Here is a 25,993-nt window from a genome sequence, read left to right as displayed (position 1 = left end):
TTTGTCACAGCAGCCACAGGAAACTAATACAGGCTCTCTCCCTAATCATCATGGCTACCTTTATTTAGACTAGAGCTACTCACACCTCCTCGTGGGGAGGTATGGAGTGGAAAAACCTTGTCTGTGTCCTTCACCACATTCTCTGTTTCCTCAGTTAGATTTTTTTTTTTTTCGGCCACGCTGTGAGGCTTAGTTGCCCCGTCAGGAATTGAACCTGTGCCCTCGGCAGTGAAAACACAGAGTCCTAACCACTGGACCGCCAGGGAATTCCCTCCATTAGCAAGTTTAAAGTGAACTCACCAAAGAATCTCATACTCCTGAACTTCTGGCTTTCTGACACTTCTGTTCTCCCCTCTCTCTAGTCATCCTCCTGGATTCCAAAGCCTCCCAGGCTGAGCTGGGCTGGACTGCACTGCCGAGTAATGGGGTAAGTGTAAACCTTTCCTTCCCTGTCCCAAGGAGCCTCTGGTGGTCCAGGATTCAGTCCCTTTATCTCCCCGTGGTTACATCAGATCAAAATGGTCCTCAGAGCATGTGGTCTCCAGCAGCCCTGGCTTCAAGCCACAGTGGCCTATTAGAAAACGTTGAGTCTTCAGTCAGACAGAAAAAGCAAGAAGAGAACTGTGTGTGTCTAGGAACAGAAACGTGGCATCTGGATGGAGCCAATGCTGGATGGTGCCTTGCACCCAACAGATCCAGCAAACAGTGCTGTTGATTGATAGACTGACAGAACAAGCAAGACTTGGAATCCTAAAAGAGGCTTGGAAACTCGCGGTAGTGGTGGGGAGATGTGGCAGTGTGACAGCAGTTTGGTGTTGTGGAAAGGCACTGGTGGAGAGCCAGGAGACTCCTTTCCTAGCTCTGCTACTAACCTGACGTGTATATCCACTCAAGTCACCATTCTCTGGAGCCTCAGTTTCCCTGTCAGTTGGACTCAGTTGTCTCCAACGTTTCTCCCAGCTCTGCGTCTTATAATTTCAGGGTTGTGTATAGAGAAGGAGGGGAGAAGAGAATGCAAAATGATGGGGAAAGGGGGTTTCAGCCCGAGTCACCGCCAGGGCTCGACCTCTTGGGGGCGCCTTGGCTCTGAGCTGCCCACATCTTTGTTCTCCTCCCCAGTGGGAGGAGATCAGCGGCGTGGACGAGCACGACCGTCCCATCCGCACCTACCAGGTGTGCAACGTGCTGGAGCCCAACCAGGACAACTGGTTGCAGACTGGCTGGATCAGCCGCGGGCGCGGGCAGCGCATCTTCGTGGAGCTGCAGTTCACACTGCGCGACTGCAGCAGCATCCCTGGAGCCGCCGGCACCTGCAAGGAGACTTTCAACGTCTACTATCTGGAAACCGAGGCCGATCTGGGCCGTGGGCATCCCCGTCCACGCGGCAGCCGGCCCCGCAAGATTGACACGATCGCGGCGGACGAGAGCTTCACGCAGGGCGACCTGGGCGAGCGTAAGATGAAGCTGAACACAGAGGTGCGAGAGATCGGTCCGCTCAGCCGGCGGGGTTTCCACCTGGCCTTCCAGGACGTGGGCGCATGCGTGGCGCTGGTCTCTGTGCGCGTCTACTACAAGCAGTGCCGGGCTACAGTGCGGGGTCTGGCGGCGTTCCCAGCCACCGCAGCCGAGAGCGCCTTCTCCACGCTGGTGGAGGTGACCGGAACGTGCGTGGCGCACTCAGAAGGGGAGCCCGGCAGCCCCCCGCGCATGCACTGCGGCGCCGATGGTGAGTGGCTGGTGCCCGTGGGCCGCTGCAGCTGCAGTGCGGGATTCCAGGAACGTGGTGACATCTGTGAAGGTATCCAGCGCACTGGGAGGTGTGGTGTGGGAGTGTAGCGCGCAGGTGGCAGTTGGGAGAGAGAGTGTCCTAGATGAAACAGGCAGGGTGGGGAGTGCGGAAGCCATGGGATGTGGAGCCGGGAGTCCAGACATTTTGCGGTGCTTCCAGTGGGTCCAGCCAGAATCGGTGAGTGAAGTTAATGGGAGGTGAATTTGACTCCATGTAAGGGGGCATCAGGGACCTATATTTTAGGCACCATGATAAGCACCTCACACAGGGCTTCTCATTTATTCACAGCAATAAAGTCATCATTATCCCTATTTTGCACATGAGGAAACAGAGGCTCAGAGATTAACACCTGTCTTGCAGTTAGGAAGTGGGAAACTGGGATTTGAATCCAGATTTGCCCAACTCTCAAGTTCTTTCTACTACACCATGCTGCCTCCCCCGTGCATAAGGAAGAATGTTACAGTAGGCCAACTGTATTAGCTAGGGGCTAGTGGAGTTGGTTGCATTATACGGAGTGAGCTCCCTGTCACCGACAATATGCAAGTCAGAGGCTGGCAGGGGGATTCTTTTATTTTTCTTTAAATTAATTAATTAATTAATTTTGGGCTGCGTTGGGTCTTTGTTGCTGCGCTCGGGCTTTCTTTAGTTGCTGTGAGCAGGTGCTACTCTTCGTTGTGGTGCACGGGCCTCTCACTGCAGTGGCCTCTCCCACTGCGGAGCACAGACTCCAGGCTCGTGGGCTTCAGTAGTTGTGGCTCGTGGGCTCCAGAGCGCAGGCCCAGCAGTCGTGGTGCACGGGCCTAGTTGCTCCGCAGCATGTGGGATCTTCCCAGACCAGGGCTCAAACTCGTGTCCTCTGCACTGGCAGGCAGACTCGTAACCACTGCGCCACCAGGGAAACCCAGGCAGGGGGATTCTTGAGCTGGAGAGAGAGACTGGGAGGTTGCACTAGGTGACTACTAAGATCCCACCCTCCTCTCTGAACTAGAATCACTGCACCCCCTGGGGCAGAGCCTCCATGTTGGGGGTTCTTTTGGACTCTCTGGTCTGTAGGGCACCAGGAACAGATCTCTCCTCCTCTCTCCTATCTGCAGCTGGAGGACTGAACGGACTGGGGTAGAGAACACAGGGTGTGGATGGACATATCAAATTGACGGTGTCCATGGCGCATTCAAGTGGATGTAGCTAGAAAGTGGGTCTGGAGCTCAGCAACAGAGAGATAGATGCAACTTGAAGCTACAGGTGTGGTTGGGACAGACCAGGGAGAATGTGTGGGGTATGAAGCAAGAGGGCCAATGATGAACTCACAGAACAGCACTATATGAGGGGAAGTGGAAGAAATGGAGGCCATAAAAAAGACTGCAAAGCAGTGATCAGAGGCTGGAGAAGAGTGTGATTTCATGGCAGCCAAGGCCGATGGAGGTACCCAGGAACGAAAGGCCTGCAGTGTTGGTGAGCAGTCAGATAAGGCGAGGATTGGCCAGTGTCTGCCCGGTGGCCCTGGTGAGAGCAGTGTCAGCTGAGTGATGGAGAGAGCAACCAGCTGCAGTGCATTGAAAGACGAAGGCAGCTGAGGAGCTAGACTCAGGGACCGTAAACACTCTGGAGGCTGGGTTTGAAAGGGGAGGAGAGGGCCTGGTGTCTTGAGAGGGACATTCGGTGGAGAGAGAATTTCTACTGTAGATGTGAGCCTTGTTTACACATGAGGGAGGAGCCAGTGGGGTACCAAGTGGGGGTGGTGGGAGCAGTAGGCCTCGGGGGAAGAAGTATTTTATTACCGATGTGGATCAGAATTGCTGACACATGCTGCTAACAAAAAGCAGACCACGTTTTAGTCAGTTTCATTATTTTTAAATACTCTACAGACAGTGCCCTACTGCCCGCACCCTAAATGGACTGCTTTTATGGCTCCACTCCCTGTACCGTAACCAGGAAGAGCTAGTAGAGAAGGGAATTACCAACTGATGGCCTCTCTTCCCGCTGTGAGGTAGGAGAAGGGCATCTGTACTAGTGTACAGTAGAATCCTGGTCTGCCTTATTCACTGCTGTAGCTTCAGAGCCTAGAACAGCACCTGGCTCATATTCGATGCTAAAAAATTGTTGAATGACTGGATCAGGTGTTGGAGGAGGGGGTTTGGATACACACTCTGGGCAATGAGAGGGAGACACACACACACACACACACACACACCCAGGAACCCAATCCCACTTCTGACTTTGGCTGAGACCAGACAAAGGCCATTTGTAATGGCATCAACTCTGCCTTGGGGAGTATGGAGGTGGGGAGGATGCCAGGGAGAGCTTCACAAGGGAGGTATTATTTTGAACTAGGATTTGGAGGAACATAGCAGTTCACCAGAAGAGAAGGGGTGTAAGATTACAGGACAAGATCCAGAGGTGTGAAAGGAAGAGTTCAGTACGGATGGGTGGGGTGGCTGGCATTGGGGAGCTGTGGGAGGGTTTCAAGAAGGCAACGATACGATCAGATTTGTATTTAGAAAGGGAAGACCCTGCAAGTGCCTTCTGCAGCTATTATAGAGCCCTCTCTAAAGGCAGATGGATGTGGAGGCTTCTCTTTTTAGTGACCATGCCTCTTGTTCCTTCTCTCCCAGCCACCAGAAGAATTACTAAAAGACTTGGGGTTTCCCTTGGGGGAAAAATCAGAGTGTACGACTCATGTCTTCAAATCTCTGTAGGACTGCCCTGGAGCAGAGGGACCCAAGCAGACATGCTAAGCTCTACAGAGCACATCAAGCCTCTGCAACGAGGTGGCATGAGCGGGGTTACAGGCAGGGAGTCTGCTTTGGACTCAACATAAAGGAATCACTTTCTAACTGCCAGCATTGTTCAGCAGAGGCAGCCTCAGAAGGAGGTGGGCTCCCCATTACCAAGTATCTGAGCAGACTGTGGCTACTGCTAGGAAAGCTGATGGAGGGTGGGCCAGTGGGAGTTGAACTTGATGACTCCTGAAATTCTGACTCCGAAGGAGGCAGGGGCCGGGAATCAGGAGTCGCTTCCTGAGTCTGCCCCTCAATACAACCTCTTTTAAGCAGAGCCTCTCCAAGTAGAAATAAGCAGTGCTGTTTCTGATGGGACCACCCACCTCTAGGACCCCAGACACTTACATACACACGGAGAAAAGGAGCCTCCCACATTCTTTCCCTCCTGCGGTGAGGACCCCCCCCCCCCCGCCCCCGGAAACAGATCCCTCTCTTATTTCACAATGGAGGTGGGCAGGCCATGCTTATTATTCTCATTTGACTGATGGTTTCTCAAGGCCAGAGAGGCACAGGAAGTGGCAGAGCTAACACCGGAACCCAGGTCTCCTGAGTCCCAGCCCTGCTGGGTGTTGCCCACTAGACCACGATGTTAGCTAGCCCTGTGCTTCATTCTGAAGGCAGACTTCCAAAGCTTCCTGGGCTTTGGAGACCCTGCCCAAAGCTGCCCAAAGCCCAGGACTCTAGGCAACATGGACGTCCCTCCCCCCGGCAAACCTAAGCCTTCCAGATAATGGGAACCCTCAGCCCTCTGCCCTCTCCTCCCAGACAGGGAAAGTTCTGGAAGTTCTTCCCAAGTGCTAGTCTGCATCCCTTCTGCTGTACTATGTCTTCTTGGGGCTGGAGAGCAGCCATGCTTCCACAAGCAGCTAAACCAGAGGAGAGGGATAGAGAAGTCCTGGCGGGGGCAGGGAACCAGGTGAACACCACCCAAGCTCTGAGAGGAGGGCCAGGAGCCATTGCTTCCCTCCCTGGCCCAGCTGGTGAGGAATTTTTTAAAATGGGTGTTTCCCTGTTTCCACTTCAGGCCTGAGTTGGAGGAAGAGTGATTACTACCATTATTGTATAACTGTTGTCTGTACTGGGCTAAGCAGTTTGCATGTTTTATCTCAATCTTCCAAGCACCTTTTTGAGGTAGGTATTCTATACAAGGCTCAGAGAGGTCACCAACTTGCCCAAGGCCACACGGCAAATAAGTGGTGCGACTCAGCTGCAAACCCAGGTTGTTTAGATATAAAAGCCTTTGCTCTTAACCATTGACTTCTGGGGGAGGTGAGAGAAGCAAAGTAACTGAGGAGGTGCCAAGGCTAGAACCAGGGAACTTTCACTGTCCCTCTCCTCTCTCCACCTGGCTGGCTCCACTTTCAAATGGGAACCAAGTGCGTCAGTAGAGCATAGCATGAACCCCCAAATAGTGGAGGTGGGAGGAAGCTCTGACAAGTGTGTGTGTTTGTGTGCATCAGAGTTTTTGTCTCTGTAACTGGGAGTGTGTGGGTGTCTGTCCTTGGGTAACTGTGGAACACCCCTTCGAGGGCACTCTGTGGACACTGTGGACAGTGTCTGTGGAACAGTGGACACTCTCTTCTGTCCTCACATCAAAACCGGAAAGTTTGGCTCCTTTTCTTCCAGTGGGCGTTAGTTAGGGCAGTGTGGTGTGGTCTCAAACCAGTCGGCTTTGGCTGGAATCCCTCTATTTACCAGCTGTGGGACATTGGGCAAGTTACTTAGCCTCTCTGAGCCTTAGCTCCCTCATTTAAAAAATGAGGATAAAGCACATACCTCACAGGTTGTTATGAGCATTTAATGAATTACTAAAAGAGAAACACTGCAGTGTTTGCACGTTAAGCGCTTACTAAGCGTTAAGTAATACTGCGTTGTTCAGTCACGAGCTGCCACCCCCGGGGCGGTGCTGGAGTAGCTGAGACCCCCGCCCCCCACTTCCCCATCACAATTCAAGGAGATAAGGCCCACCACAGTGGGGGCAGTCAGGAAAGCGGGGGGAGCCAGAAGCTGTGGCGGAGCCCCCTCCTCACGCAGTTCCTCCCCGCAGCCTGTCCCCCAGGGTTTTACAAGGTGTCCCCGCGGCGGCCCCTCTGCTCGCCGTGCCCGGAGCACAGCCGGGCCCTGGAAAACGCGTCCACGTTCTGCGTGTGCCAGGACAGCTACGCGCGCTCGCCCAGCGACCCGCCCTCGGCGTCCTGCACCCGTGAGTCCCCCTCCTGAATGCCTTCCGGATGGTGGGTGGGGCGGTCCATAAGGGCGTAATCGAGGCGTTGTGAGGGCAGGGGTTCCACACTCGGGGGCGCCAGGGCGCACGTGGGGGCCAGCGACCCAGACGGCAGAGTGGAGGGAGGGGAGCCTGGGGCGGTGATGGGGGCCGGGGCCCGGGGTTGGAAGAAGCAGGACAACTGAGACAGTCCAGACGGAGGGATGAGGTTAGGCTTGTTGGGGGATCACCGTGTGCGCCGCCTACAACCATCCTCGCCCTCACCTCGCCCAACTCTCCAGCCAGGCGAGGGACTCCCGCCCCTCACACTCTGCTGGGTCCCCAGATCCCCGACCTCATCCCCTCACTGACGTCCTCCCACCCCATCACTGACCGCGCCCCACTCCCACATCCCGCCCCTCACTGCTCCCCGTCCCTCCCCCTCACTGGCCCCGCCCCCATCCCGCCCTTCATCCCCCCGCCCCTGACGGCGCCCGCGTCTGTGCCCCCAGGGCCGCCGTCGGCGCCGCGGGACTTGCAGTACAGCTTGAGCCGCTCGCCGCTGGCGCTGCGGCTGCGCTGGCTGCCTCCGGCCGACTCCGGCGGCCGCTCGGACGTCACCTACTCGCTGCTGTGCCTGCGCTGCGGCCGCGAGGGCCCGGCGGGCGCGTGCGAGCCGTGCGGGCCGCGCGTGGCCTTCGTGCCGCGCCAGGCGGGGCTGCGGGAGCGCGCCGCCACACTGCTGCACCTGCGGCCCGGAGCGCGCTACACCGTGCGCGTAGCCGCGCTCAACGGAGTGTCGGGCCCGGAGGCCGCCGCGGGAGCCACCTACGCGCAGGTCACCGTCTCCACCGGCGCCGGGGGTAAGGCCTTCCGCACCCCGCGCGCCCGCCCGTCCAGCCCACCGCGAGCATCCCCACAGCCCGCAGCCACCCCGGATAAACTGCGGTCGCTGGTCTTAAACAAAAATCCCCGACCCTGGCGACCCCTATCGAGGTCAGCCCCCTTCCCGAAGGCCACGGAGGAGAGATTGAGGATGCAGGTGACTCTGTGCCTCTGGGCCAGAGAGGTTATGAGTGTTAGTGATTCTGCGGGAGCCAGTGCATGCTCCTTCTCCTGACCTCGCGGAAAGCCTATGCCCCACATCCAACTCTGCAGTTGCCTTGCCTCTCGTTTCCCGGCAAAAGGGGTGGAAGGTTCCTCAATCTTTGCCCTCCCTTCTCAAAAATTTCAGTGGGAACCAGAATCATACCTCCTTCTTTCCTGTCTTAGAAAGAGGGACCCTGTGTGTATCCCGCTGACTTCGTCCCTCCACCTCTGCAAGGGTTTTGCTGCACTGTCACCCTCTTTCCTGGTCCTGGAAAAGAGCAAGGAAGCACGGAGGGTCAGACTGTAAGGGGCGATAGAATTCACTGGTCAACACATAACAGTCACATTTCGGAGTCTGGAATTGAGATGAATAAATGAAGACCTACAATCCTTTTATACTACACCTTCCTCATTCTTGACATTTACTTTTGATTTGTCTCACTCAGCTTCAAGTAATCCTTCAAGTATCCTTTGCAAGAAAGATAAGTGTGTGAGTGGTATGGTCTTTTCATATCTGAGAAGATATCCATTTGTGACTCTGCTTCCCCGTCTGATGGCAGTTGTATTGCAGAATAGTCTGAGGCCAGGGTAATCTTCATTGTTTTGTAGGTGACTTGAATAATATGAATGTGTACACACATGGATGTTTGTATAATTCTTTAGCCTACTGGTGAAAATAAAATTTAACTAATATTGACCTCTTTTCGTTGAGTTTGGCTAGAACATAGTAAAACTTCAGATCTGCATACCTTTTTTTATTCCTGGAAAAAAATTTTTTTCAGTTTTTATTTCCAGTTATTACTTTGACTAGAACTTCTGATAACTCTGATCTCTCTCTTAAGACTCTTTGTAAACCTTGAGTTGTATGTCCATTTTCTGATTCTCAAATCTTGTCGCTTCCTTTATCATTTTCAGCTCTTAATCCATTTCCTCTGCCTTTTGGGAGAGATTTCCCAACTTGCTTGATTTTCTGGAACAACAGGTTTTTTTTTTTTTTTTTTTTTTTTTTTTTTTTTTTACTATCTCTATTATGATTTAACATTTGCTATTGCATTTACATTTAAAAAAATTCAGAATAGAAAAAGAAAAAGAGCACCCATAATCCTATTATCCAGAGATATACAACTACTAATATCTTGGAGTATATCCTTCCACATTTTTTTCTATGTCTATATCCATACCTAGAACTATCTACTATAAAACGCCTTTTGTATAATATACGTAACACAAATTTTTGTCTGGTGTTTCCTGATAACAATCCTGTTTTGATATAGATGGATTTAAAAATAATGTTAAGGAAATACTCTTCTGTTTCCATTTTGTTAATAAAATACTAAGCTTTCACTGATTGAGTGCTGCTCTGTGTTTGGCACTGTGCAATGTGATTTTCTACATTAATTCATTTAAATCGAATGATAATCATCTTTCAGATGATGAAACTGAAGTCTGAGAGGCCAAGTGAATTATCCAAAGTCAGCCAGCTAGTAGTCGAGACCCACCTTTGAACTCAGGTCTGTCTAATACCAAAGCCCTGCTTTTAGCCCCTTGGCCATATAATGCTTTCACTGAACTTTTTAGAAAAATCAGCAATGGATATTAATTTTACAAAAGGCTTCTTGAGCATCTTTCAAGATGACCATGTTTTTTTGTCTTTGACCTTTCGATACGATGAATTCTATTAATGGATTTTTTTCAATGTGAGTTCTTTTTGCCTTCCTAGATTATACCCTACTGCAGATGAGTGTATTATTCTTTTAATATTTGCTGAATTGATTTGCTTATATTTTAATAGTTTTTCCATGTACATTTATAAGAGAGAGTAGTTTTTTAAAATTATTGTGTTCTTTGTCAAGTTTTAGCATTTTGGGCTGGCTTTGAAAAAGGCATCAGGAATAATCTCTTCTTTTTCTCTGTTCTGGAACAGTTTAAATAACATAATTATCATTCTTTGAAGGCATGCAAAACTGCCTGGGAAACTGTACCTTGCTGATGTTCCCAATCTTTTCTATAACTTCTTCTTGAATCAGTTTTGTTAATCTGTACTTTCATAGAAAATCTTTTGATGATCTTTTTCTAATTTATTAGCCGAGAAACGCTTATTTAAAAACTTTCCATAGTATCTGGAGTTAACTCTACTTTCTCTTTCTTCATGTTGTGTCCTGTGATTTCTTTTTTAAAATTATTCTGGTCAGAAGTTTATTTTATTGGTTATGACAAATAACCAGCTCTTGAACTTATCAATTCCACTGCTCTTTACTTTTGTCACTTATTTTATGATTTTATCTTTATTAATACCATCCTCCTGATTTCCTGAAGTCTTTTTCTAGGTGAGTTCAGTGCTTAGTTTTTTGGGTTTTTTTTTTTTTTTTTTTTTTTTTTTTGTGGTACGCGGGCCTCTCACTGCCGTGGCCTCTCCGGTTGCGGAGCACAGGCTCCGGACGCGCAGGCTCAGCGGCCATGGCTCACGGGCCCAGCCGCTCCGCGGCATGTGGGATCTTCCCAGACCGGGGCATGAACCCGTGTCCCCTGCATCGGCAGGCAGACTCTCAACCACTGCGCCACCAGGGAAGCCCTTTTTTGGGGTTTTTAAAAAAATATTTATTTATTTATTTGCTTGTGCCAGGTCTTAGTTGCAGCACATGGGATCTTTGTTGCTGCAGGCAGGATCTTCATTGCAGCATGCGGGATCTTTAGTTGTGGCATGCGTGTGGGATCTAGTTCCCTGACCAAGGATCGAACCCTGCATTGGGAGCACGGAGTCTTAACCGCTGGACGACCAGCGAAGTCCCAGTGCTTAGTTTTTATATTATAGTTTTAATATTTTAAGCCTATGAAATTTCCTCTGAGAATAGCTTTGGTCACATCCAGTATGTTTCTATACATAATATATCACATTGTTCGTATTGTCATTTTCTTTGTAGATATAATTCACATACCATAAAATTTCACTTACCTTTTAAAGTGTACAATTCAGTCATTTTTCCTAGCAGCTATCACAAACTCTCTAATTCCAGAACATTTTCATCATCCCCAAAAGAAACCCATTAACAGTCACTCCCCATTCCTCCCACCCCCTCCAGCCCCTAATAACTACTAATCTACTCTCTGTTTCTATGGATTTGCCTATTCTGGGCATTTTATATACATGGAATTATACAGTATGTGGACTTTTATGTCTGGCTTTTTTCACTTAGCATAATGTTTTCACGGTTTGTCCATGTTGTAATATGTATCAGTATGCCATTCCTTTTATGGCTGACTAACGTTCCATTGTATGGATATACCACAATTTTGTGTATTCATTCATCAGTTTATGGACTTTGGACTGTTTCTGCTTTTTGGCTATTAGAGTAATGCTGCTATGAACATTCATGTACAAGTTTTTGTGGAAACAGGTTTTCAGTCCTCTTGGGTATATACTTAGGAGTGGAATTCCTAGGTCATATGATGTCATAGACTGAATTGTCTCTCCCAGATTCATATGTTGAAGCTTTAACCCCCAGTGTGACTGTATTTGGAGATAGGGCCTTTAAGGAAATAATTAAGGTTAATGAGATCATAAAGGCGAGGCCCTAATCCCAAGGACTAGTGTCCTTACGAGAAGAGGAACAGACACCAGAGCTCATTTGCTCTCTTTGTGCGTACACAGAGGAAAAGACAGGTGAGGACACAGCAAGAAGGTGGCTGTCTGCAAGTCAGGAAGAGAGCCCTCACTAGAATACAAATATGAATCTGCAAGCATCGTCTGGGATTTCTAGCCTTTAGAACTGTGAGAAAATACATTTTTGTTGTTTAAGCCACCCAGTCTAGAGTATCTTGTTATGGCAGCCTGAGCTGACCAATACATATGGAAACTTTTTTATCTTTTTGAGGAGCTGCTGAACTTTTTGAGGAATTGCCAGACTGTCTTCCAAAGCAACTGTACCTTTTTACATTCCCACCAGCAAATGTACAAGGCTTCCTGTTTCTCCACCTCCTCACCAACACTTGTTTGTCTTGCTGGTTTTAGCCATCCTAGTGGATATGAAATGATATCTCATTGCAGTTTCGGTTTACATTTCCATAATGACTGATGATGTTGAACCTCTTTTCATGTGCTGGGTTTTCTTTTTGTCATTGAGTTATAAGAGGTTTTTTGTCTAATCTGTATATTCTGTATACCTTTGTATTACTTTCGTAGGGCTGCTATAACAAAGTACCAAATATTGGGTGGCTTAAAACAAAAGAAATTTCTTGTCTCACACTTCTGGAAGCTAGAAGTTTGAAATCAAGGTGTCAGCTGGGCCATGCTTTCTCTGCTGTAAGGGAGAACCCTTCCTTCCTTCTAGCCTCTGGTGTTTGCTGGCAGTCCTTGGCCTTCCATGGTTTGTAGATGCATCACTCCAGTCACATGGCCCTCTTTTCCCTGTGTGTCTCCACATCATCTTCTCTCTATGAGAGTCCCTCTCTGTGTCTAAATTTCCCCACATTCAGAAGAACACCAGTCACATTGGATTAGGGCCCACCCAAATGACTTCATGTTGACTTGATTACCTCTGTGAAGACCATATTTCCAAATAAAGTCACATTCTAGGGTACTGGGGGTTAGGACCTCAAAGTATCTTTTTGGGGGGACACAGTTCAACACATAATGACGATTATGATACATGGTTTGCTAATATTTTCTCCTACTCTGTGGGTTGCCACTCACTTTTTTTTCCAATGGAGATGTAATTGACATATAACATGATATTAATTTCAGGTATACAACTTAATGATTTGATATTTGTATATATTGTAAAATGATTACACAATAAGTCTAGATCATCCACAGCCACACATAGTTACAAGAACTCTTAAGATCTACTCGCTTAGCAATTTTTTTTTTTTTTTTTTTTGGCCACACTGCACGGTTTGCGGGATCTTAGTTCCCTGACCAGAGATTGAACCCGGGTCTTTGGCAGTGAATATGTAGAGTCCTAACCACTGGACCGTCAGGGAAGTCCCAGCAATTTTCAAATATACAATATAGTATTATTAACTACAGTCACCACGCTGTACATTACATCTCCAGGACTTATTTATTTTATAACAGGAAGTTTATACCTTTTGATCACCTTCACCCATTTAAAATAAATTTTTTTAACTTCTTTATTGGAGTATAATTGCTTTACAATGTTGTGTTAGTTGCTGCTGTATAGCATAGTGAATCAGCTATACATATACATATATCCCCATATCTCCTCCCTCTTGCATCTCCCTCCCACATTCCCTATTCCACCCCTCTAGGTGGACACAAAGCACAGAGTTGATCTCCCTGTGCTATGCGGCTGCTTCCCACTAGCTATCTATTTTACATTTGGTAGTGTATATATGTCCATGCCTCTCTCTCACTTTGTCCCAGCTTACCCTTCCCCCTCCCCGTGTCCTCAAGTCCATTCTCTACGTCTGCATCTTTATTCCTGTCCTGCCCCTAGGTTCTTCAGAACCAATTTTTTTTTTTTTTAGATTCCATATATATGTGTTAGCATATGGTATTTGTTTTTCTCTTTCTGACTTACTTCACTCTGTATGACAGTCTCTAGGTCCATCCACCTCACTACAAATAACTCGATTTCTATTCTTTTTATGGCTGAGTAGTATTCCATTGTATATATGTGCCACATCTTCTTTATCCATTCATCTGTCGATGGGCACTTAGTTTGCTTCCATGTCCTGGCTATTGTAAATAGAGCTGCAGTGAACATTGTGGTACATGATTCTTTTTTTTTTTTTTGGGGGGGTACACGGGCCTCTCAGTGTTGTGGCCTCTCCCATTGCGGAGCACAGGCTCCGGACGCGCAGGCTGTTTGGCCATGGCTCATGGGCCCAGACGCTCTGCGGCATGTGGGATCTTCCCATACCGGGGCACGAACCCGTGTCCCCTGCATCAGCAGGTGGACTCTCAACCACTGCGCCACCAGGGAAGCCCCATGACTCTTTTTGAATTATGGTTTTCTCAGGGTATATGCCCCGTAGTGGGATTGCTGGGTCATATGGTAGTCCTGTTTTTAGTTTTTTTTTTTTAAATTAATTTATTTATTTTTGGCTGTGTTGGGTCTTTGTTTCTGTGCGAGGGCTTTCTCTAGTTGCAGCAAGAGGGGGCCACTCTTCATCGCGGTGCACGGGCCTCTCACTATCGTGGCCTCTCTTGTTGCGGAGCACAGGCTCCAGACGCGCAGGCTTAGTAGTTGTGGCTCCGCAGTTGCTCCGCAGCATGTGGGATCTTCCCAGACCAGGGCTCGAATCCGTGTCCCCTGCATTGGCAGGCAGATTCTCAACCACTGTGCCACCAGGGAAGCCCTATTTTTAGTTTTTTAAGGAAGCTCCATACTGTTCTCCATAGTGGCTGTATCAATTTACATTCCCACCAACAGTGCAAGAGGGTTCCCTTTTCTCCACACCCTCTCCAGCATTTATTGTTTGTAGATTTTTTGATGATGGCCATTCTGACTGGTGTGAGGTGATACCTCATTGTAGTTTTGAGTTGCATTTCTCTAATGATTAACCTTCACCCATTTTGCCCACCTCTCACCTCCACCTCTGTCAGCTACCTGTCTTTCACTTCTTAGTAGTGTGCTTTGAAGCTCAGAGTTTTAAATTTTGATCAAGTCCAGTTTATTTTTCTTTAGTTGCTTGTGCTTTTGGTTTCATATCCAAGAAACCATTGCCTAAATCAAGGTCATGAAGACTTACACCTGTGTTTTCTTCTAGTATTGTAATTTCGACTAAAATTATTTTATTTATTTATTTTTAAATTTATTTTTGGCTGCGTTGGGTCTTTGTTACTGCACATGGGCTTTCTCTAGTTGCAGCGAGCAGGGGCTACTCTTTGTTGCAGTGCGTGGCCTTCTCATTGCAGCGGCTTCTCTTGTTGCAGAGCACAGGCTCTAGGCATGCAGGCTTCAGTAGTTGTGGCACACAGGCTCAGTAGTTGTGGCTTGCGGGCTCTAGAGCGCAGGCTTAGTAGTTGTGGCACACGGGCTTAGTTGCTCCATGGCATGTGGGATCTTCCAGGACCAGGGCTCGAACCCATGTCCCCTGCATTGGCAGGCGGATTCTTAACCATTGCTCCACCAGGGAAGTCCCCAATGTTTACTTTTAAAAGTAACTATTGTGGTTTTCTTTGAGGGCTAAGGTATGGTAAACATTTTAACTATTCTATGGCTACCTTGAAGCAATGTGTATTATTTTCATACTGCAGTGTTCTCTCTCTCCCCCTCCATCTCCATATATATTAAGTACTATATTATTTAATTCTTCTATTTCCTTCTTATTGTCTACTTGATGTTCCAAGGACTAAGAGGTTTAGCTTTCACATTCTGCTTGTAATTTTGTTAAATTCCTTATATTTGTAATGACTTTTAAATATTTTGATTTTGCTAATGCATTTTTAGTTTCCCTACACGCCTTTCTCACTTTCTCCACTTTTATCTCATCTCATCCTGTTTCTTTTTCTTCTCCATCTGTTTTCTCTTCGTGGCCTTCTGCTCCTATTTCAGGAGGCTGTGTTTTCTTTCATCTTCTTCAAGATGCCAAACAGTCTCCTTACTTGTTCTTCTAACTGTCATATTAATCGCTCTTAAAGATCTGCTTCTCCTGAGTCTTCATTTTTTTAAAAAAATTATTTATTTATTTTTGGCTGCTTTGGGTCTTTGTTGCTGCGTGTGGGCTTTCTCTAGTATGGCGAGCGGGGGCTACTCTTCATTGCAGTGCGTGGGCTTCTCATTGCTGTGGCTTCTCTTCGCTGCGGAGCATGGGATCTAGGCATGCGGGCTTCAGTAGTTGTGGCATGCAAGCTCAGTAGTTGTGGCTCGCGGGCTCTACAGCACAGGCTCAGTAGTTGTGGCGCATGGGCTTAGTTGCTCCATGGCATGTGGGATCTTCCCGGACCAGGGCTCGAACCTGTGTCCCCTGCATTGGCAAGCAGATTCTTAACCACTGCGCCACCATGGAAGTCCCCTCCTGAGTCTTTAGAGTAATTTTTTTTTTTGCTTATTCGGAAATATTTTTTCATAGGCCCAATTTCTTAGTGTTTTCTGTTTACTTGTTCTCGAACAAGGAAATAGCTGATGTTTGCCAAAAAAACCAAAAACCAAAACAAGATATATGAATTGTCCTTTTTACCAGTTTGTGAGGTTTTCAGCTGCAAGTAACAATACGTCTCAGTGCAAATGACATTTGACTGAAATGACTTATTAGCTTACCTAAGAAGAGGGGAACTAGAGCTTGGTTAATTCAGCAGCTCAACAGTGCCCTCAAGGACCCAGGTTCTTTCTTTCTCTCCACTCTGCCATCCTTATAACATAGGCTGGCTCCCTTATGGTGGCAAGTTGGATGCAGCTGCTCCAGACATCATCATATCCTTACCATCCAGGGCAGAAAAAGAACTGTTTCTTCCTCGTTGGTATCTTTTTTTTTTTTTTAAGTTGTGATTCTATTCCTTTATTTCTTAATAGATCTTTATTGGAGTATAATTACTTCACAATACTGTGTTAGTTTCCGTTGCACAACAAAGCGAATCAGTCATATGCATACACGTGTCCCCATATCCCCTCCCTCTTGAGCCTCCCTTCCATTCTCCCTAGATCCCACCCCTCTAGGTCATCGCAAAGCACCGAGCCCATCTCCTTGTGCTACGCTGCTGCTTCCCACCAGCCAGCTATTTTACATTCGGTAGTGTATAAATGTCGATGCTACTCTCACTTTGCCCCAGCTTCGCCCTCCCACCCCATGTCCTCAGTTGCAGGGCAGGAATAAAGATGTAGACATAGAAAATGTTGGTATCTTTTTAAAAGCCAGAAACCTTTCCCATAATCCCTCCTCCCCTTAGGTGATTTCTCCTTTTGTTGGCCAGAACTGGATTATGAACCCAACCCTAACCCAATTACTGGCATAGGGAATGAGTGCACACAGATGTTTTAGAACAATCAGAATTAACCTGAGTCATCTCAGGGCAGACAGTAGACCCTGAATCAAAAACTGGGCTCAGTCAGCGGGGAAGGGGGACATGGCCATTGAATAGGTTTCCAGTCGTGTCTGCTGTACTCTCAGCCCCTCTTTGGTGCTGACTGATCTCATTACCAATCTACAGTGGGAGGGCAGGTGCTTGGGCTCAGTTTTTAGCTCCACTGTCAGGATTTATCAGGCTTTCATCTAACATAGCTCTGTGGGGCTGAAATGCAACCTTCTCCTACCTCTATATCCTGGCCATCTGATAACTTTCAACAAATGTAGTTTTAAAAAATGACATTCCTGGGCTTCCCTGGTGGCGCAGTGGTTGGGGGGTCCACCTGCCGATGCAGGGGATGCGGGTTCGTGTCCCGGTCCGGGAAGATCCCACATGCCGCGGAGCGGCTGGGCCCGTGAGCTGTGGCCGCTGAGCCTGCGCGTCCGGAGCCTGTGCTCCGCAGCGGGAGAGGCCACAACGGTGAGAGGCCCGCGTACCGCAAAAAAAAAAAAAAAAAAAAAAAAAAAAAGACATTCCTGGCTCTTTCCTATCTCTGCCCTCCATCTGTATCTACAAGGGATTGTGCCCCCTCCTAGGATGTTTCATCACTCTTCTTCCCTTTGTGCCTACATCTTTTCTGGGAGCTGCCATCTCCAAGTGTATCTAGGCTGAGAGGCACTCTTCGGAGGTAGGGAAGAACACTTTTCCTCCAAAGCAACTATGCAGTAGAGTGATGGCTGTGCGTTCGTTGTCCAGTTGACAAAGACCTTGCTTTTTTTTTTTTTTTTAAGGGTCAGACAGTGGGAGGAAGGATAAAGGATCTTCCAAGTTATTTTTAGGATGGGAGGCGATGTCACTCTGTGAGCAGCATAGCCTGGGGGTGCACTACAATTGTATTTTTCAGTCCAGTACCACTGGCTTTAGCGTAGGTGGAAATATGCCACTCTAGTCCCTGTCACCCCGTTCTGGCAATCAGCTGTCAAGATTAGTTTACGGTGACATTCTGTGTTTTCAACTCTTTCTGTATCTTTGGGTCTTAATTAGAATTTGGGGGAGACTGGAGGTGGAGGCTGTTAGATGGTTACCATTTAAAACTGGAAGCCATGTTTATACGCTTTTCTAAGAGTGAGCTCCATATGCCCTCCTCTCCACTTCCTCGGCCCGTTGCCGCCTGCTGTCCACTTCTCCTCTATCCCCTGAAGTCACCAGGAACCTCCACATTATTAAAGCCAGTGGGCACTTTGAATCATCTTGCCCCGTCTCTGCTCAGCATATGACACTGCCAACCAGCGGTTCCTCTTGCTGGTAAACTTGGTATTGAATGCTTGTTCTGTGTCAGGTATTGTGCTAAGCTCTCCATATGCATTAATTCATAAAATTCTCGCAGCAGGCCTAAGGAGGTCATTATTGTTTCCAGTCTACATATAAGGAAACCGAGGCTCTTGCTTATGGCCCAATAGCTAATAACTGGAAGAGTCAGGAAGGAACCTTCCTAAATGTTCTCTTCCCTGGGCTTCTGTAGCCTCCTTTGCTCCAGGCTTTTCCTCCTACCTCTCTGGCTTCTCCTTTCTAAACTCCTCTTCCTTTGCCTGCCTTTTCTTGGGCTTGTTTCCTGAAAGCTTTGCCTTCTCTCTCTCTGTGCATTGCCCTGGGCAGTTTCATCGAATCACCTCCTGATGGCTCTCGGATCTCTATCACCCTCCCAGGTACCTTTTGGGAGCCTTGGAACCACTTATCCAGCTGCCTTTCTGGCATCTTCTCTTGGGAACCCCTCTGCTCAACACACTTAAAGTGAAGTCATGATCTTTCCTCCCAGTAACCTGGTGGTACCTTATTCTGGCATGATTACACTTTTGTTTGTTTCTTTTTGTTTGCTACTGTCTGTTCCCCCAACATTATCTAGACTAGGTTCTCAAATCTGTACACTGGAATCATTGAGAAGCTTTTAAAAAAGATGCTAGGGGCTCCCCTGGTGGCGCAGTGGTTGAGAGTCCGCCTGCTGATGCAGGGGACACGGGTTTGTGCCCCGGTCCGGGAAGATCCCACATGCCGCGGAGCGGCTGGGCCCGTGAGCCATGGCCGCTGAGCCTGTGCGTCCAGAACCTGTGCTCCGCAACGGGAGAGGCCACAGCAGTGAGAGGCCCGCGTACCGCGCAAAAAAAAAAAAAAAAAAATGTAGGGCTTCCCTGGTGGCACAGTGGTTGGGAGTCCGCCTGCCGATGCAGGGGACACGGGTTCGTGCGCCGGTCTGGGAGGATCCCACGTGCCGCGGAGCGGCTGGGCCGGTGAGCCATGGCTGCTGAGCCTGTGCGTCCAGAGCCTGTGCTCCGCAACGGGAGAGGCCACAACAGTGAGAGGCCAGCGTAGCGCAAAAAAAAAAAAAAAAAAAAAATGCTAATGCCCGAGTCCCACCCCACAGAAATTATGATTTAATTGCTTTGGGTTTATGACCTGACCTGGGCATCAATACTTTTTTTTAACTGTGGTAAAAAACATATCACATGAAATTTACCAAATTAACCATTTTTAAGTGTACAGTACAGTAGTGTTAACTATATGCAGTTATTGTACTACAGACCTCTAGAACTTTTTCATCTTGCAAAATGCAAACTCTATACCCCTTGAACAACAACTCCTCTTTCCCTTTCCCCCCAGACCCTGGCAACCACCATTCTACTTTCTAAAAGTTCGATTACTTTAGATACTTCATAGAAGTGGAATCATGCAGAATCTGTCTTTTCGCGACTGGCTTATTTCACTCAGCATAATGTCCTCAAAGTTCATCCATGTTGTTGCATGTGATGGGATTTCCTTTTTTTAGGCTGAATAGTATTCCATTGTATGTCTACATGACATTATTTTTTCCCCCAGCTTTATTGAGATATAATTGAATTACACCTTTGTGTAAGTCTAAGGTGTACAATGTGATGATTTGGTCTATGTGTGTATTGTGAAATGATTGCCATGGGAAGGTTAGTTAACACATCCATCACCTCACATAAGTATGTTTTATGAGTCTGGTGAAAACATTCAAGATCTCTCTTAGCAGTTTTCAACTACACCATGCCATACATTAGATCCCCAGATGTAATTCATCTTATAATTGGAAGTTCGTACCTTTGACCAACATCTCCCCATTTCCCCCACCCCCTACCTCTTGTCAAGAGCCAATCTACTCTCTGTTTCTATGAGTTTGGCATTTTTATTATTTTTAAAATTATATATTTATTTATTTATTTATGGCTGCATTGGGTCTTTGTTGCTGCACGCGGGCTTTCTCTAGTTGCGGCGAGTGGCGGCTACTCTTCGTTGTGGTGTGCGGGCTTCTCATTGCAGTGGCTTCTCTTGTTGTGGAGCACGGTCTCTAGGTGCGTGGGCTTCAGTAGTTGCAGCACGTGGGCTTCAGTAGTTGTGGCTCGCGGGCTCTAGAACGCAGGCTCAGTAGTTGTGGTGCACGGGTTTAGTTGCTCAGCAGCATGTGGGATCTTCCTGGACCAGGGCTCAAACCCGCGTCCCCTGTATTGGCAGGCAGATTCTTAACCACTGCACCACCAGGGAAGTCCCGAGTTTGGCATTTTTAGATTCTACATATAAGTGAGATCATGCAGTATTTGTCTCTCTCTGTCTTATTTCACTTAGCATAATGCCCTCTTGGTTCATCTGTGGTTTTGCTAATGGCAGTATATATTTTTTTAATCGCTGAATAACATATCATTAAATATATACGTATATAATTTTCTTGTCTTTATCTGTTCATCTGTCAACAGACACTTACGTTGTTTCCATATCTTGGCTATTGTGAATAATGCTGCAGTGAACATGGAAGTGCAGAAATTTCTTCAAAATTGTGATTTCATTTCCTTGGGCTATATACTCAGAAGAGGGATTGCTACATCACATGGTAGTTCTATTTTTATTTTATTGTATTTTTTATCAATTTTTAAATTGAAGTATAGTTGATTTACAATGTTGTGTTAATTTCTGCTGTACAGAGTGATTCAGTTATACACATATATACATTTTTAAATATTTTTTCCATTACAGTTTATCATAGGATACTGAATATAGTTCTCTGTGCTATTCAGTAGGACCTTGTTTTTTATCCATTCTATGTATAAAAGCTTACATCTGCTAAATCCAACCTCCCACTCCACCCCTCCTCTAGCCCCCTCCCCCTTGGCAACCACCAGTCTATTCTCTATGTCCTTGATTCTGTTTATTTTTCATAGATAGGTTCGTTTGTGTTATACTTTCGATTCCACATATTAAGTGATATCATATGGTATTTGTCTTTCACTTTCTGACTTCACTTAGTATGATAATCTCTAGTTGCATCCTATTCTTATTTTTTTAAAGAACCTCCATACTGTTTTCCATAGTGGCTGCACCAATTTACATTCCCACCAACAGTGCACAGGGTTCCAATTTCTCCATAGCCTCATCAACACTTGTTATTTTCTGTTTGTTTGTTTTGTTTGCTGTTGTTTGTTTGTTTGTTTTTGATCCTAACAGGTATGAGGTGATATCTCATTGTGGTTTTGACTTCCATTTCCCTGGTGATTAGTGATATTGAATATCTTTTCATGTGCTTATTGCCCATTTGCACATATTCTTTGGAGAAATGTTTATTCAAGTCCTCTGCCCATTGGGTTATTTGTGGGGTTTTGTTGTTATTGTTGAGTTGTAGGAGTTCTTTTTATATCCTGGATATTAACCCCTTATCAGATATGTGGTTAGTAAATATATTCCCCCATTCCATAGGTTGCTTTTTCACTCTGTTGATTGTTTCCTTTACTGTACAGATGTTTTTAGTTTGATGTAGTGCCATTTGTCTATTTTCGCTTTTCTTTTTTTTTTTTTTTTTTTGCGGTATGCGGGCCTCTCACTGTTGTGGCCTCTCCCATTGCAGAGCACAGGCTCCAGATGCGCAGGCTCAGCGGCCATGGCTCATGGGCCCAGCCGCTCCGCAGCATGTGGGATCTTCCCGGACCGGGGCACGAACCCATGTCCCCTGCATCGGCAGGCGGACTCTCAACCACTGCGCCACCAGGGAAGCCCCTATTTTCGCTTTTCTTGCCTGTGTTTTGGTGTCATATTCAAGAAATCGTTGCCAAATCCAATATCATAAAGCTTTTCCTCTATATTTTCTTCTAGGAGTTTTATAGTTTCAGGTCTTACATTTAGGCCTGTAATTCATTTTGAGTTAATTTTTGTATGTGGTGAAGGTAAGGGCCCAAATTCATTCTTTTGCATGTGGATATTCAAATTCCCCAGCACTGGGGACTTCCCTGGTGGTCCAGTGGTTAAGACTCTGCGCTTCCAATGCAGGGGTCGTGGGTTCAATCCCTGGTTGGGGAACTAAGATCCACATGCTGCACAGCGTGGCCAAAAAACAAAACAAAACAAAAATCAAATTCTCCAGCATCATTTGTTGAAGATTCTTTCCTTTTCCCATCCTTGGGAAAAGGCCCTGACATCCTTGTAGAGGAGCATTTGACCATATATGTGAGGGTTTACTTTTGGGCTGTCTGTTCTGTTCCATTGGTCTAGAGTTCTGTTTTTAGGCCAAGTACCATACCGTTTTGTTTACTGTAGGTTTGTAACATTTTGAAGTAAAAAAGTGTGAGGCTTCCAGGTTTGCTTTTCTTTCTCAAGATCATTTTGACTGTTCATGGTCCTTGGAGATTCCATATGAATTTTAGAATTTTTTTTCTATTTCTGCAAAAAATGCTATTGGGATTTTGATAGGAATTGCACTGAATTTTTTTAGGTCACTTTCGGTAGTATGGACATTTTGACAGTGTTAAGTCTACACTCCATAAATATGGATGTCTTTTCTTTTTTTAAACACAGATTTTATTTATTTATGGCTGTGTTGGGTCTTAGCTGTGGCACGTGGGATCTTTTGTTGCAGTACGCAGGCTCTTCATTGCGGTGTGTGGGCTTCTCTCTAGTTATGGCACATGGGCTTCTCTCTAGTTGTGATGTGCAGACTCTGTAGTTGTGGCACGTGGGCTTCAGAGCACGTGGGCTCTGTAGTTGTGGCGTGTGGCTCAGTGGTTGTGGAGCACAGGCTTAGTTGCCCCGCGGCATTTGTGATCTTATTTCCCTGAACAGGGATTGAACCCACATCCCCTGCATTGGAAGGAAGATCCTTAACCACTGGACCACCAGGGAAGTCCCAATAAATATGGATGTCTTTCTGTTTATTTGTGACTTCTTCAGTTTCTTTCAGCAGTGTCTTGTAGTTTTCAGTGTGCAAGTTTTTTGCTTTTCTGGTTAAGTTTATTCGTAAATATTTTATCTTTTTTGATGCTATTGTAAGTGGGATTGTTTACTTAATTTCTATTTCATATTGTTCATTGTTAGTGTGTAGAAATGCAAATGATTTTGTGATTTGATTTTGTATCCAGCAACTTTGCTGTATTTGTTTATTTGTTCTAACAGTGTTTTCTGTGGAATCTTCGGGGTTTTCTACATATAAGATTATGTCATCTGTGGAGAGAGATCATTTTACTTCCTCCTTTCCAATCTGGATGCCTTTTATTTCTTTTTCTTGCCTAACTGATCTGTCTAGGACTCCCAGTACTGTATTGAATAGAAGTGGCAAGAGTGGGCATCCTTGTCTTATTCTTGATCTTCAAGGGAAAACTTTCAGTTTTTCACCATTGAGTATGATGTTAGCTGTGGGCTCTTCATATATGGCCTTTATTATGTTGAGGTAGTTTCCTTCTATCCCTAGTTTGTTGAGTGTATTACCTCTTGCCCAGATTATTAGAATAGTTAAGTAGCTTGTCTTCCTGCCTTCTGTGCTCCCTAATGTCTCCAAACAGCAGAGAGTGTAGAAAGAGCCTGGGGGATTAGAACCAGCCACCATGAGGGAGGCTGGAGTATAGGGTGTGGGCAAGCAGCACGTGGCCTGATGCTTTCCCCCTAGGAGCCAGGGAAGCAGAGAGCTCTGGGGTGAGAGAGGCCTCCCTTCCCTCTAGTCCCGCAAAGATGCTATCCCTCAAGCCCCGTGCCTCAGGAGCATCCTGTCCCCCACAGACCCTTTGGTCATGCTTCTGTGGCTCCAGTAGCCCCGCCCCTAATCCCCGCTTGTCCAGACTTTCCAGCCCCTGTCCCTGCCCCACAGTCAGATCTGGGTCCAGAACCTTGCATTACTTACTTTCAGCACCATGGGAGGAGGATGAGATCCGCAGGGACCGAGTGGAGCCCCAGAGTGTGTCCCTGTCATGGCGGGAGCCCATCCCCGCTGGAGCCCCTGGGGCCAACGGCACGGAGTATGAGATCAGATACTATGAGAAGGTGAGTCGGGGTCTGGGAGGGACCTGGGGCTGCATTCCTGGCTGTGATCTGCCCCCCTCATCCGCTGGCTTCCTTCTCTTCATAAGCACCTCCCAGCAGAAGTCCTTCTTACTTTCTTTCTAAACATTTCCACAGGCCCTCTAAGGGGCCTGACCAGCTGGGGTTTCTTCCTGTCCTCTCCTCACCATGGACCCCACTGCTCTCCCTCTTTCCCCACGTCTCCGTTCATCACTGGTCATCATGTCCATTTTCACCACTTCTGCCTAGTGTGTACAGTTGACAAGAAGCCTTTTCTGGGGGCTGATCCAGATTTTGTGTGGCGGAATCATGTACATACAATTTGCAATCCTTTTAAGAAAAAGAATGCAGAAATACATGGTTTCAAATTTTACAGAAAGGTACCACGGTGGGAGCACATTGCTAGGTCATGGGGCCCCCGTGTTGGTAAACGTTTAGCAGCCAGCTCTGCAGAGCAATGAACGTGTGCATTATTATTATAATTTTGCTGACATGAGGAATGTGTAACCCATCATTTACAAATAAGAATAGAAAATATACAGCAATCCTTATTGTAAACTCCATATCGCCAATTGGTTCTCATAGGATACTTCTTGCTGATTTTTGTTGACCTCTTGTATCTGTTGTCATCTCTGGTTGCAGCTCAACCATGGTTTGACAAGTGGAGTTACAACCGGATCCACCGTCTCTTTTCCGCATAAGTTAATAAACTTATGAATTTAAATTCAAACTGTTTGAATTTGACATGTAATCTGCAGTTAAACTGTTTCTCACCTTGGTGCCAACTGTATTCATTAAAGTGAAACCTTGCTTTCAACTTAGCACTACATGTGTCAGGACTTCACTCCCTCCTCAGTGACTCCAGGGAGTTCTTTGCTGAATCAGTCGGTTTTTGAATACGAGAAGTCTGGAGAGCTGTGAGTTGAGAGAGAGAGACAGAGACACAGAGAGAAAGACAGAGAGAGTTGGGGGCTTTCAGCATAGAGATAGTAGCTGAAGCCAAGGGAGCAGAAGGGATGACCAAGGCGGGGGGGCATGAATGAGAAGAGAAGTCAGGGCAGAGCTCTGGGGATCCTTGATGTCTAGGAGACTGCAGCGAAGGTCACTGGGAAGGAGCTAGGTACGCAGCAGTTGCTTAGAAAGGGCTCATTGAACTGACACTTGGGGATCACAGCATAGATACAGTCCCAGCACTGAGCTGGGTGGCTGCTTCCAGGCCCTTAGGGAGTTTGAAGTTGCTGGGAACAAACATCCTTGAAAAGAGGAGCCAGTACCAAAGGGGCTGTGTTTGAAAGCCTTCAGGAACGTCTCATGGAGCCCGATGACCAGAAGTGTGGCTGGTGTCACGAGCTCCTCACGCCGACTTCTCTCTGTGCACCAGCTCCACCTCCTCTGCAGGGGCCTTGCTCCTAGCACTTGGCAGCTGCCGAGGCTGGCAGCCTTGCCCCTTTCCCCCACCCTGCCCTGAGCCTGTCCTGTCTCACAGGTCATGCAGTCATTGCACTGTCTTTCGGTGGTTTGTTCAAATGCCCGGAAGGGAGATTCTCATTGGCCCAGCTTGGGTCAGAGTCTTCCCTGATTCCTGAATACCATGGCCCTAGAACTGGGGCCACAGGTATAGGAGAGGTGCACCTCTGGGGGCTGTGAGTGTGGCAGGGGCTCTAATAAGGGGGTGTGGGCAGAGACAAAATAATGGTAGCATGTCCAGCAGGTACCATTATCAGATGTGTTGGGGGCAGGATGATGTAGAGCACAGAGCACGGGACCTGGAGGAATCGAGAAGGTGTCACCCCAACCCTTCTTTTCTTTTCTTTTCTTTTATTTTTTTGCGGTACGCG

The 25,993-nt window shown here is 47.0% G+C and overlaps 1 protein-coding gene across 1 annotated transcript in view; it reads left to right on the top strand.

Moving 5' to 3' along the window:
• Nucleotides 1–25,993, top strand: part of EPHA10 (EPH receptor A10) — a 40,869-nt gene that overhangs the window by 1,999 nt on the left and 12,877 nt on the right. The window contains exons 2-6 of the mRNA XM_060082393.1: nucleotides 363–427; nucleotides 1,120–1,798; nucleotides 6,617–6,772; nucleotides 7,285–7,635; nucleotides 24,004–24,137. Coding sequence (XP_059938376.1) covers nucleotides 363–427; nucleotides 1,120–1,798; nucleotides 6,617–6,772; nucleotides 7,285–7,635; nucleotides 24,004–24,137 — 1,385 coding nt within the window. The remainder of the gene's footprint in view (nucleotides 1–362; nucleotides 428–1,119; nucleotides 1,799–6,616; nucleotides 6,773–7,284; nucleotides 7,636–24,003; nucleotides 24,138–25,993) is intronic.

This window comes from Mesoplodon densirostris, chromosome 2 (assembly GCF_025265405.1).
Source record: "Mesoplodon densirostris isolate mMesDen1 chromosome 2, mMesDen1 primary haplotype, whole genome shotgun sequence".
Taxonomy (NCBI): Eukaryota; Metazoa; Chordata; class Mammalia; order Artiodactyla; family Ziphiidae; genus Mesoplodon; species Mesoplodon densirostris.
The sequence above is the reverse complement of the archived record's forward strand: the minus strand, read 5'-3'. Positions and strand labels throughout refer to the sequence as shown.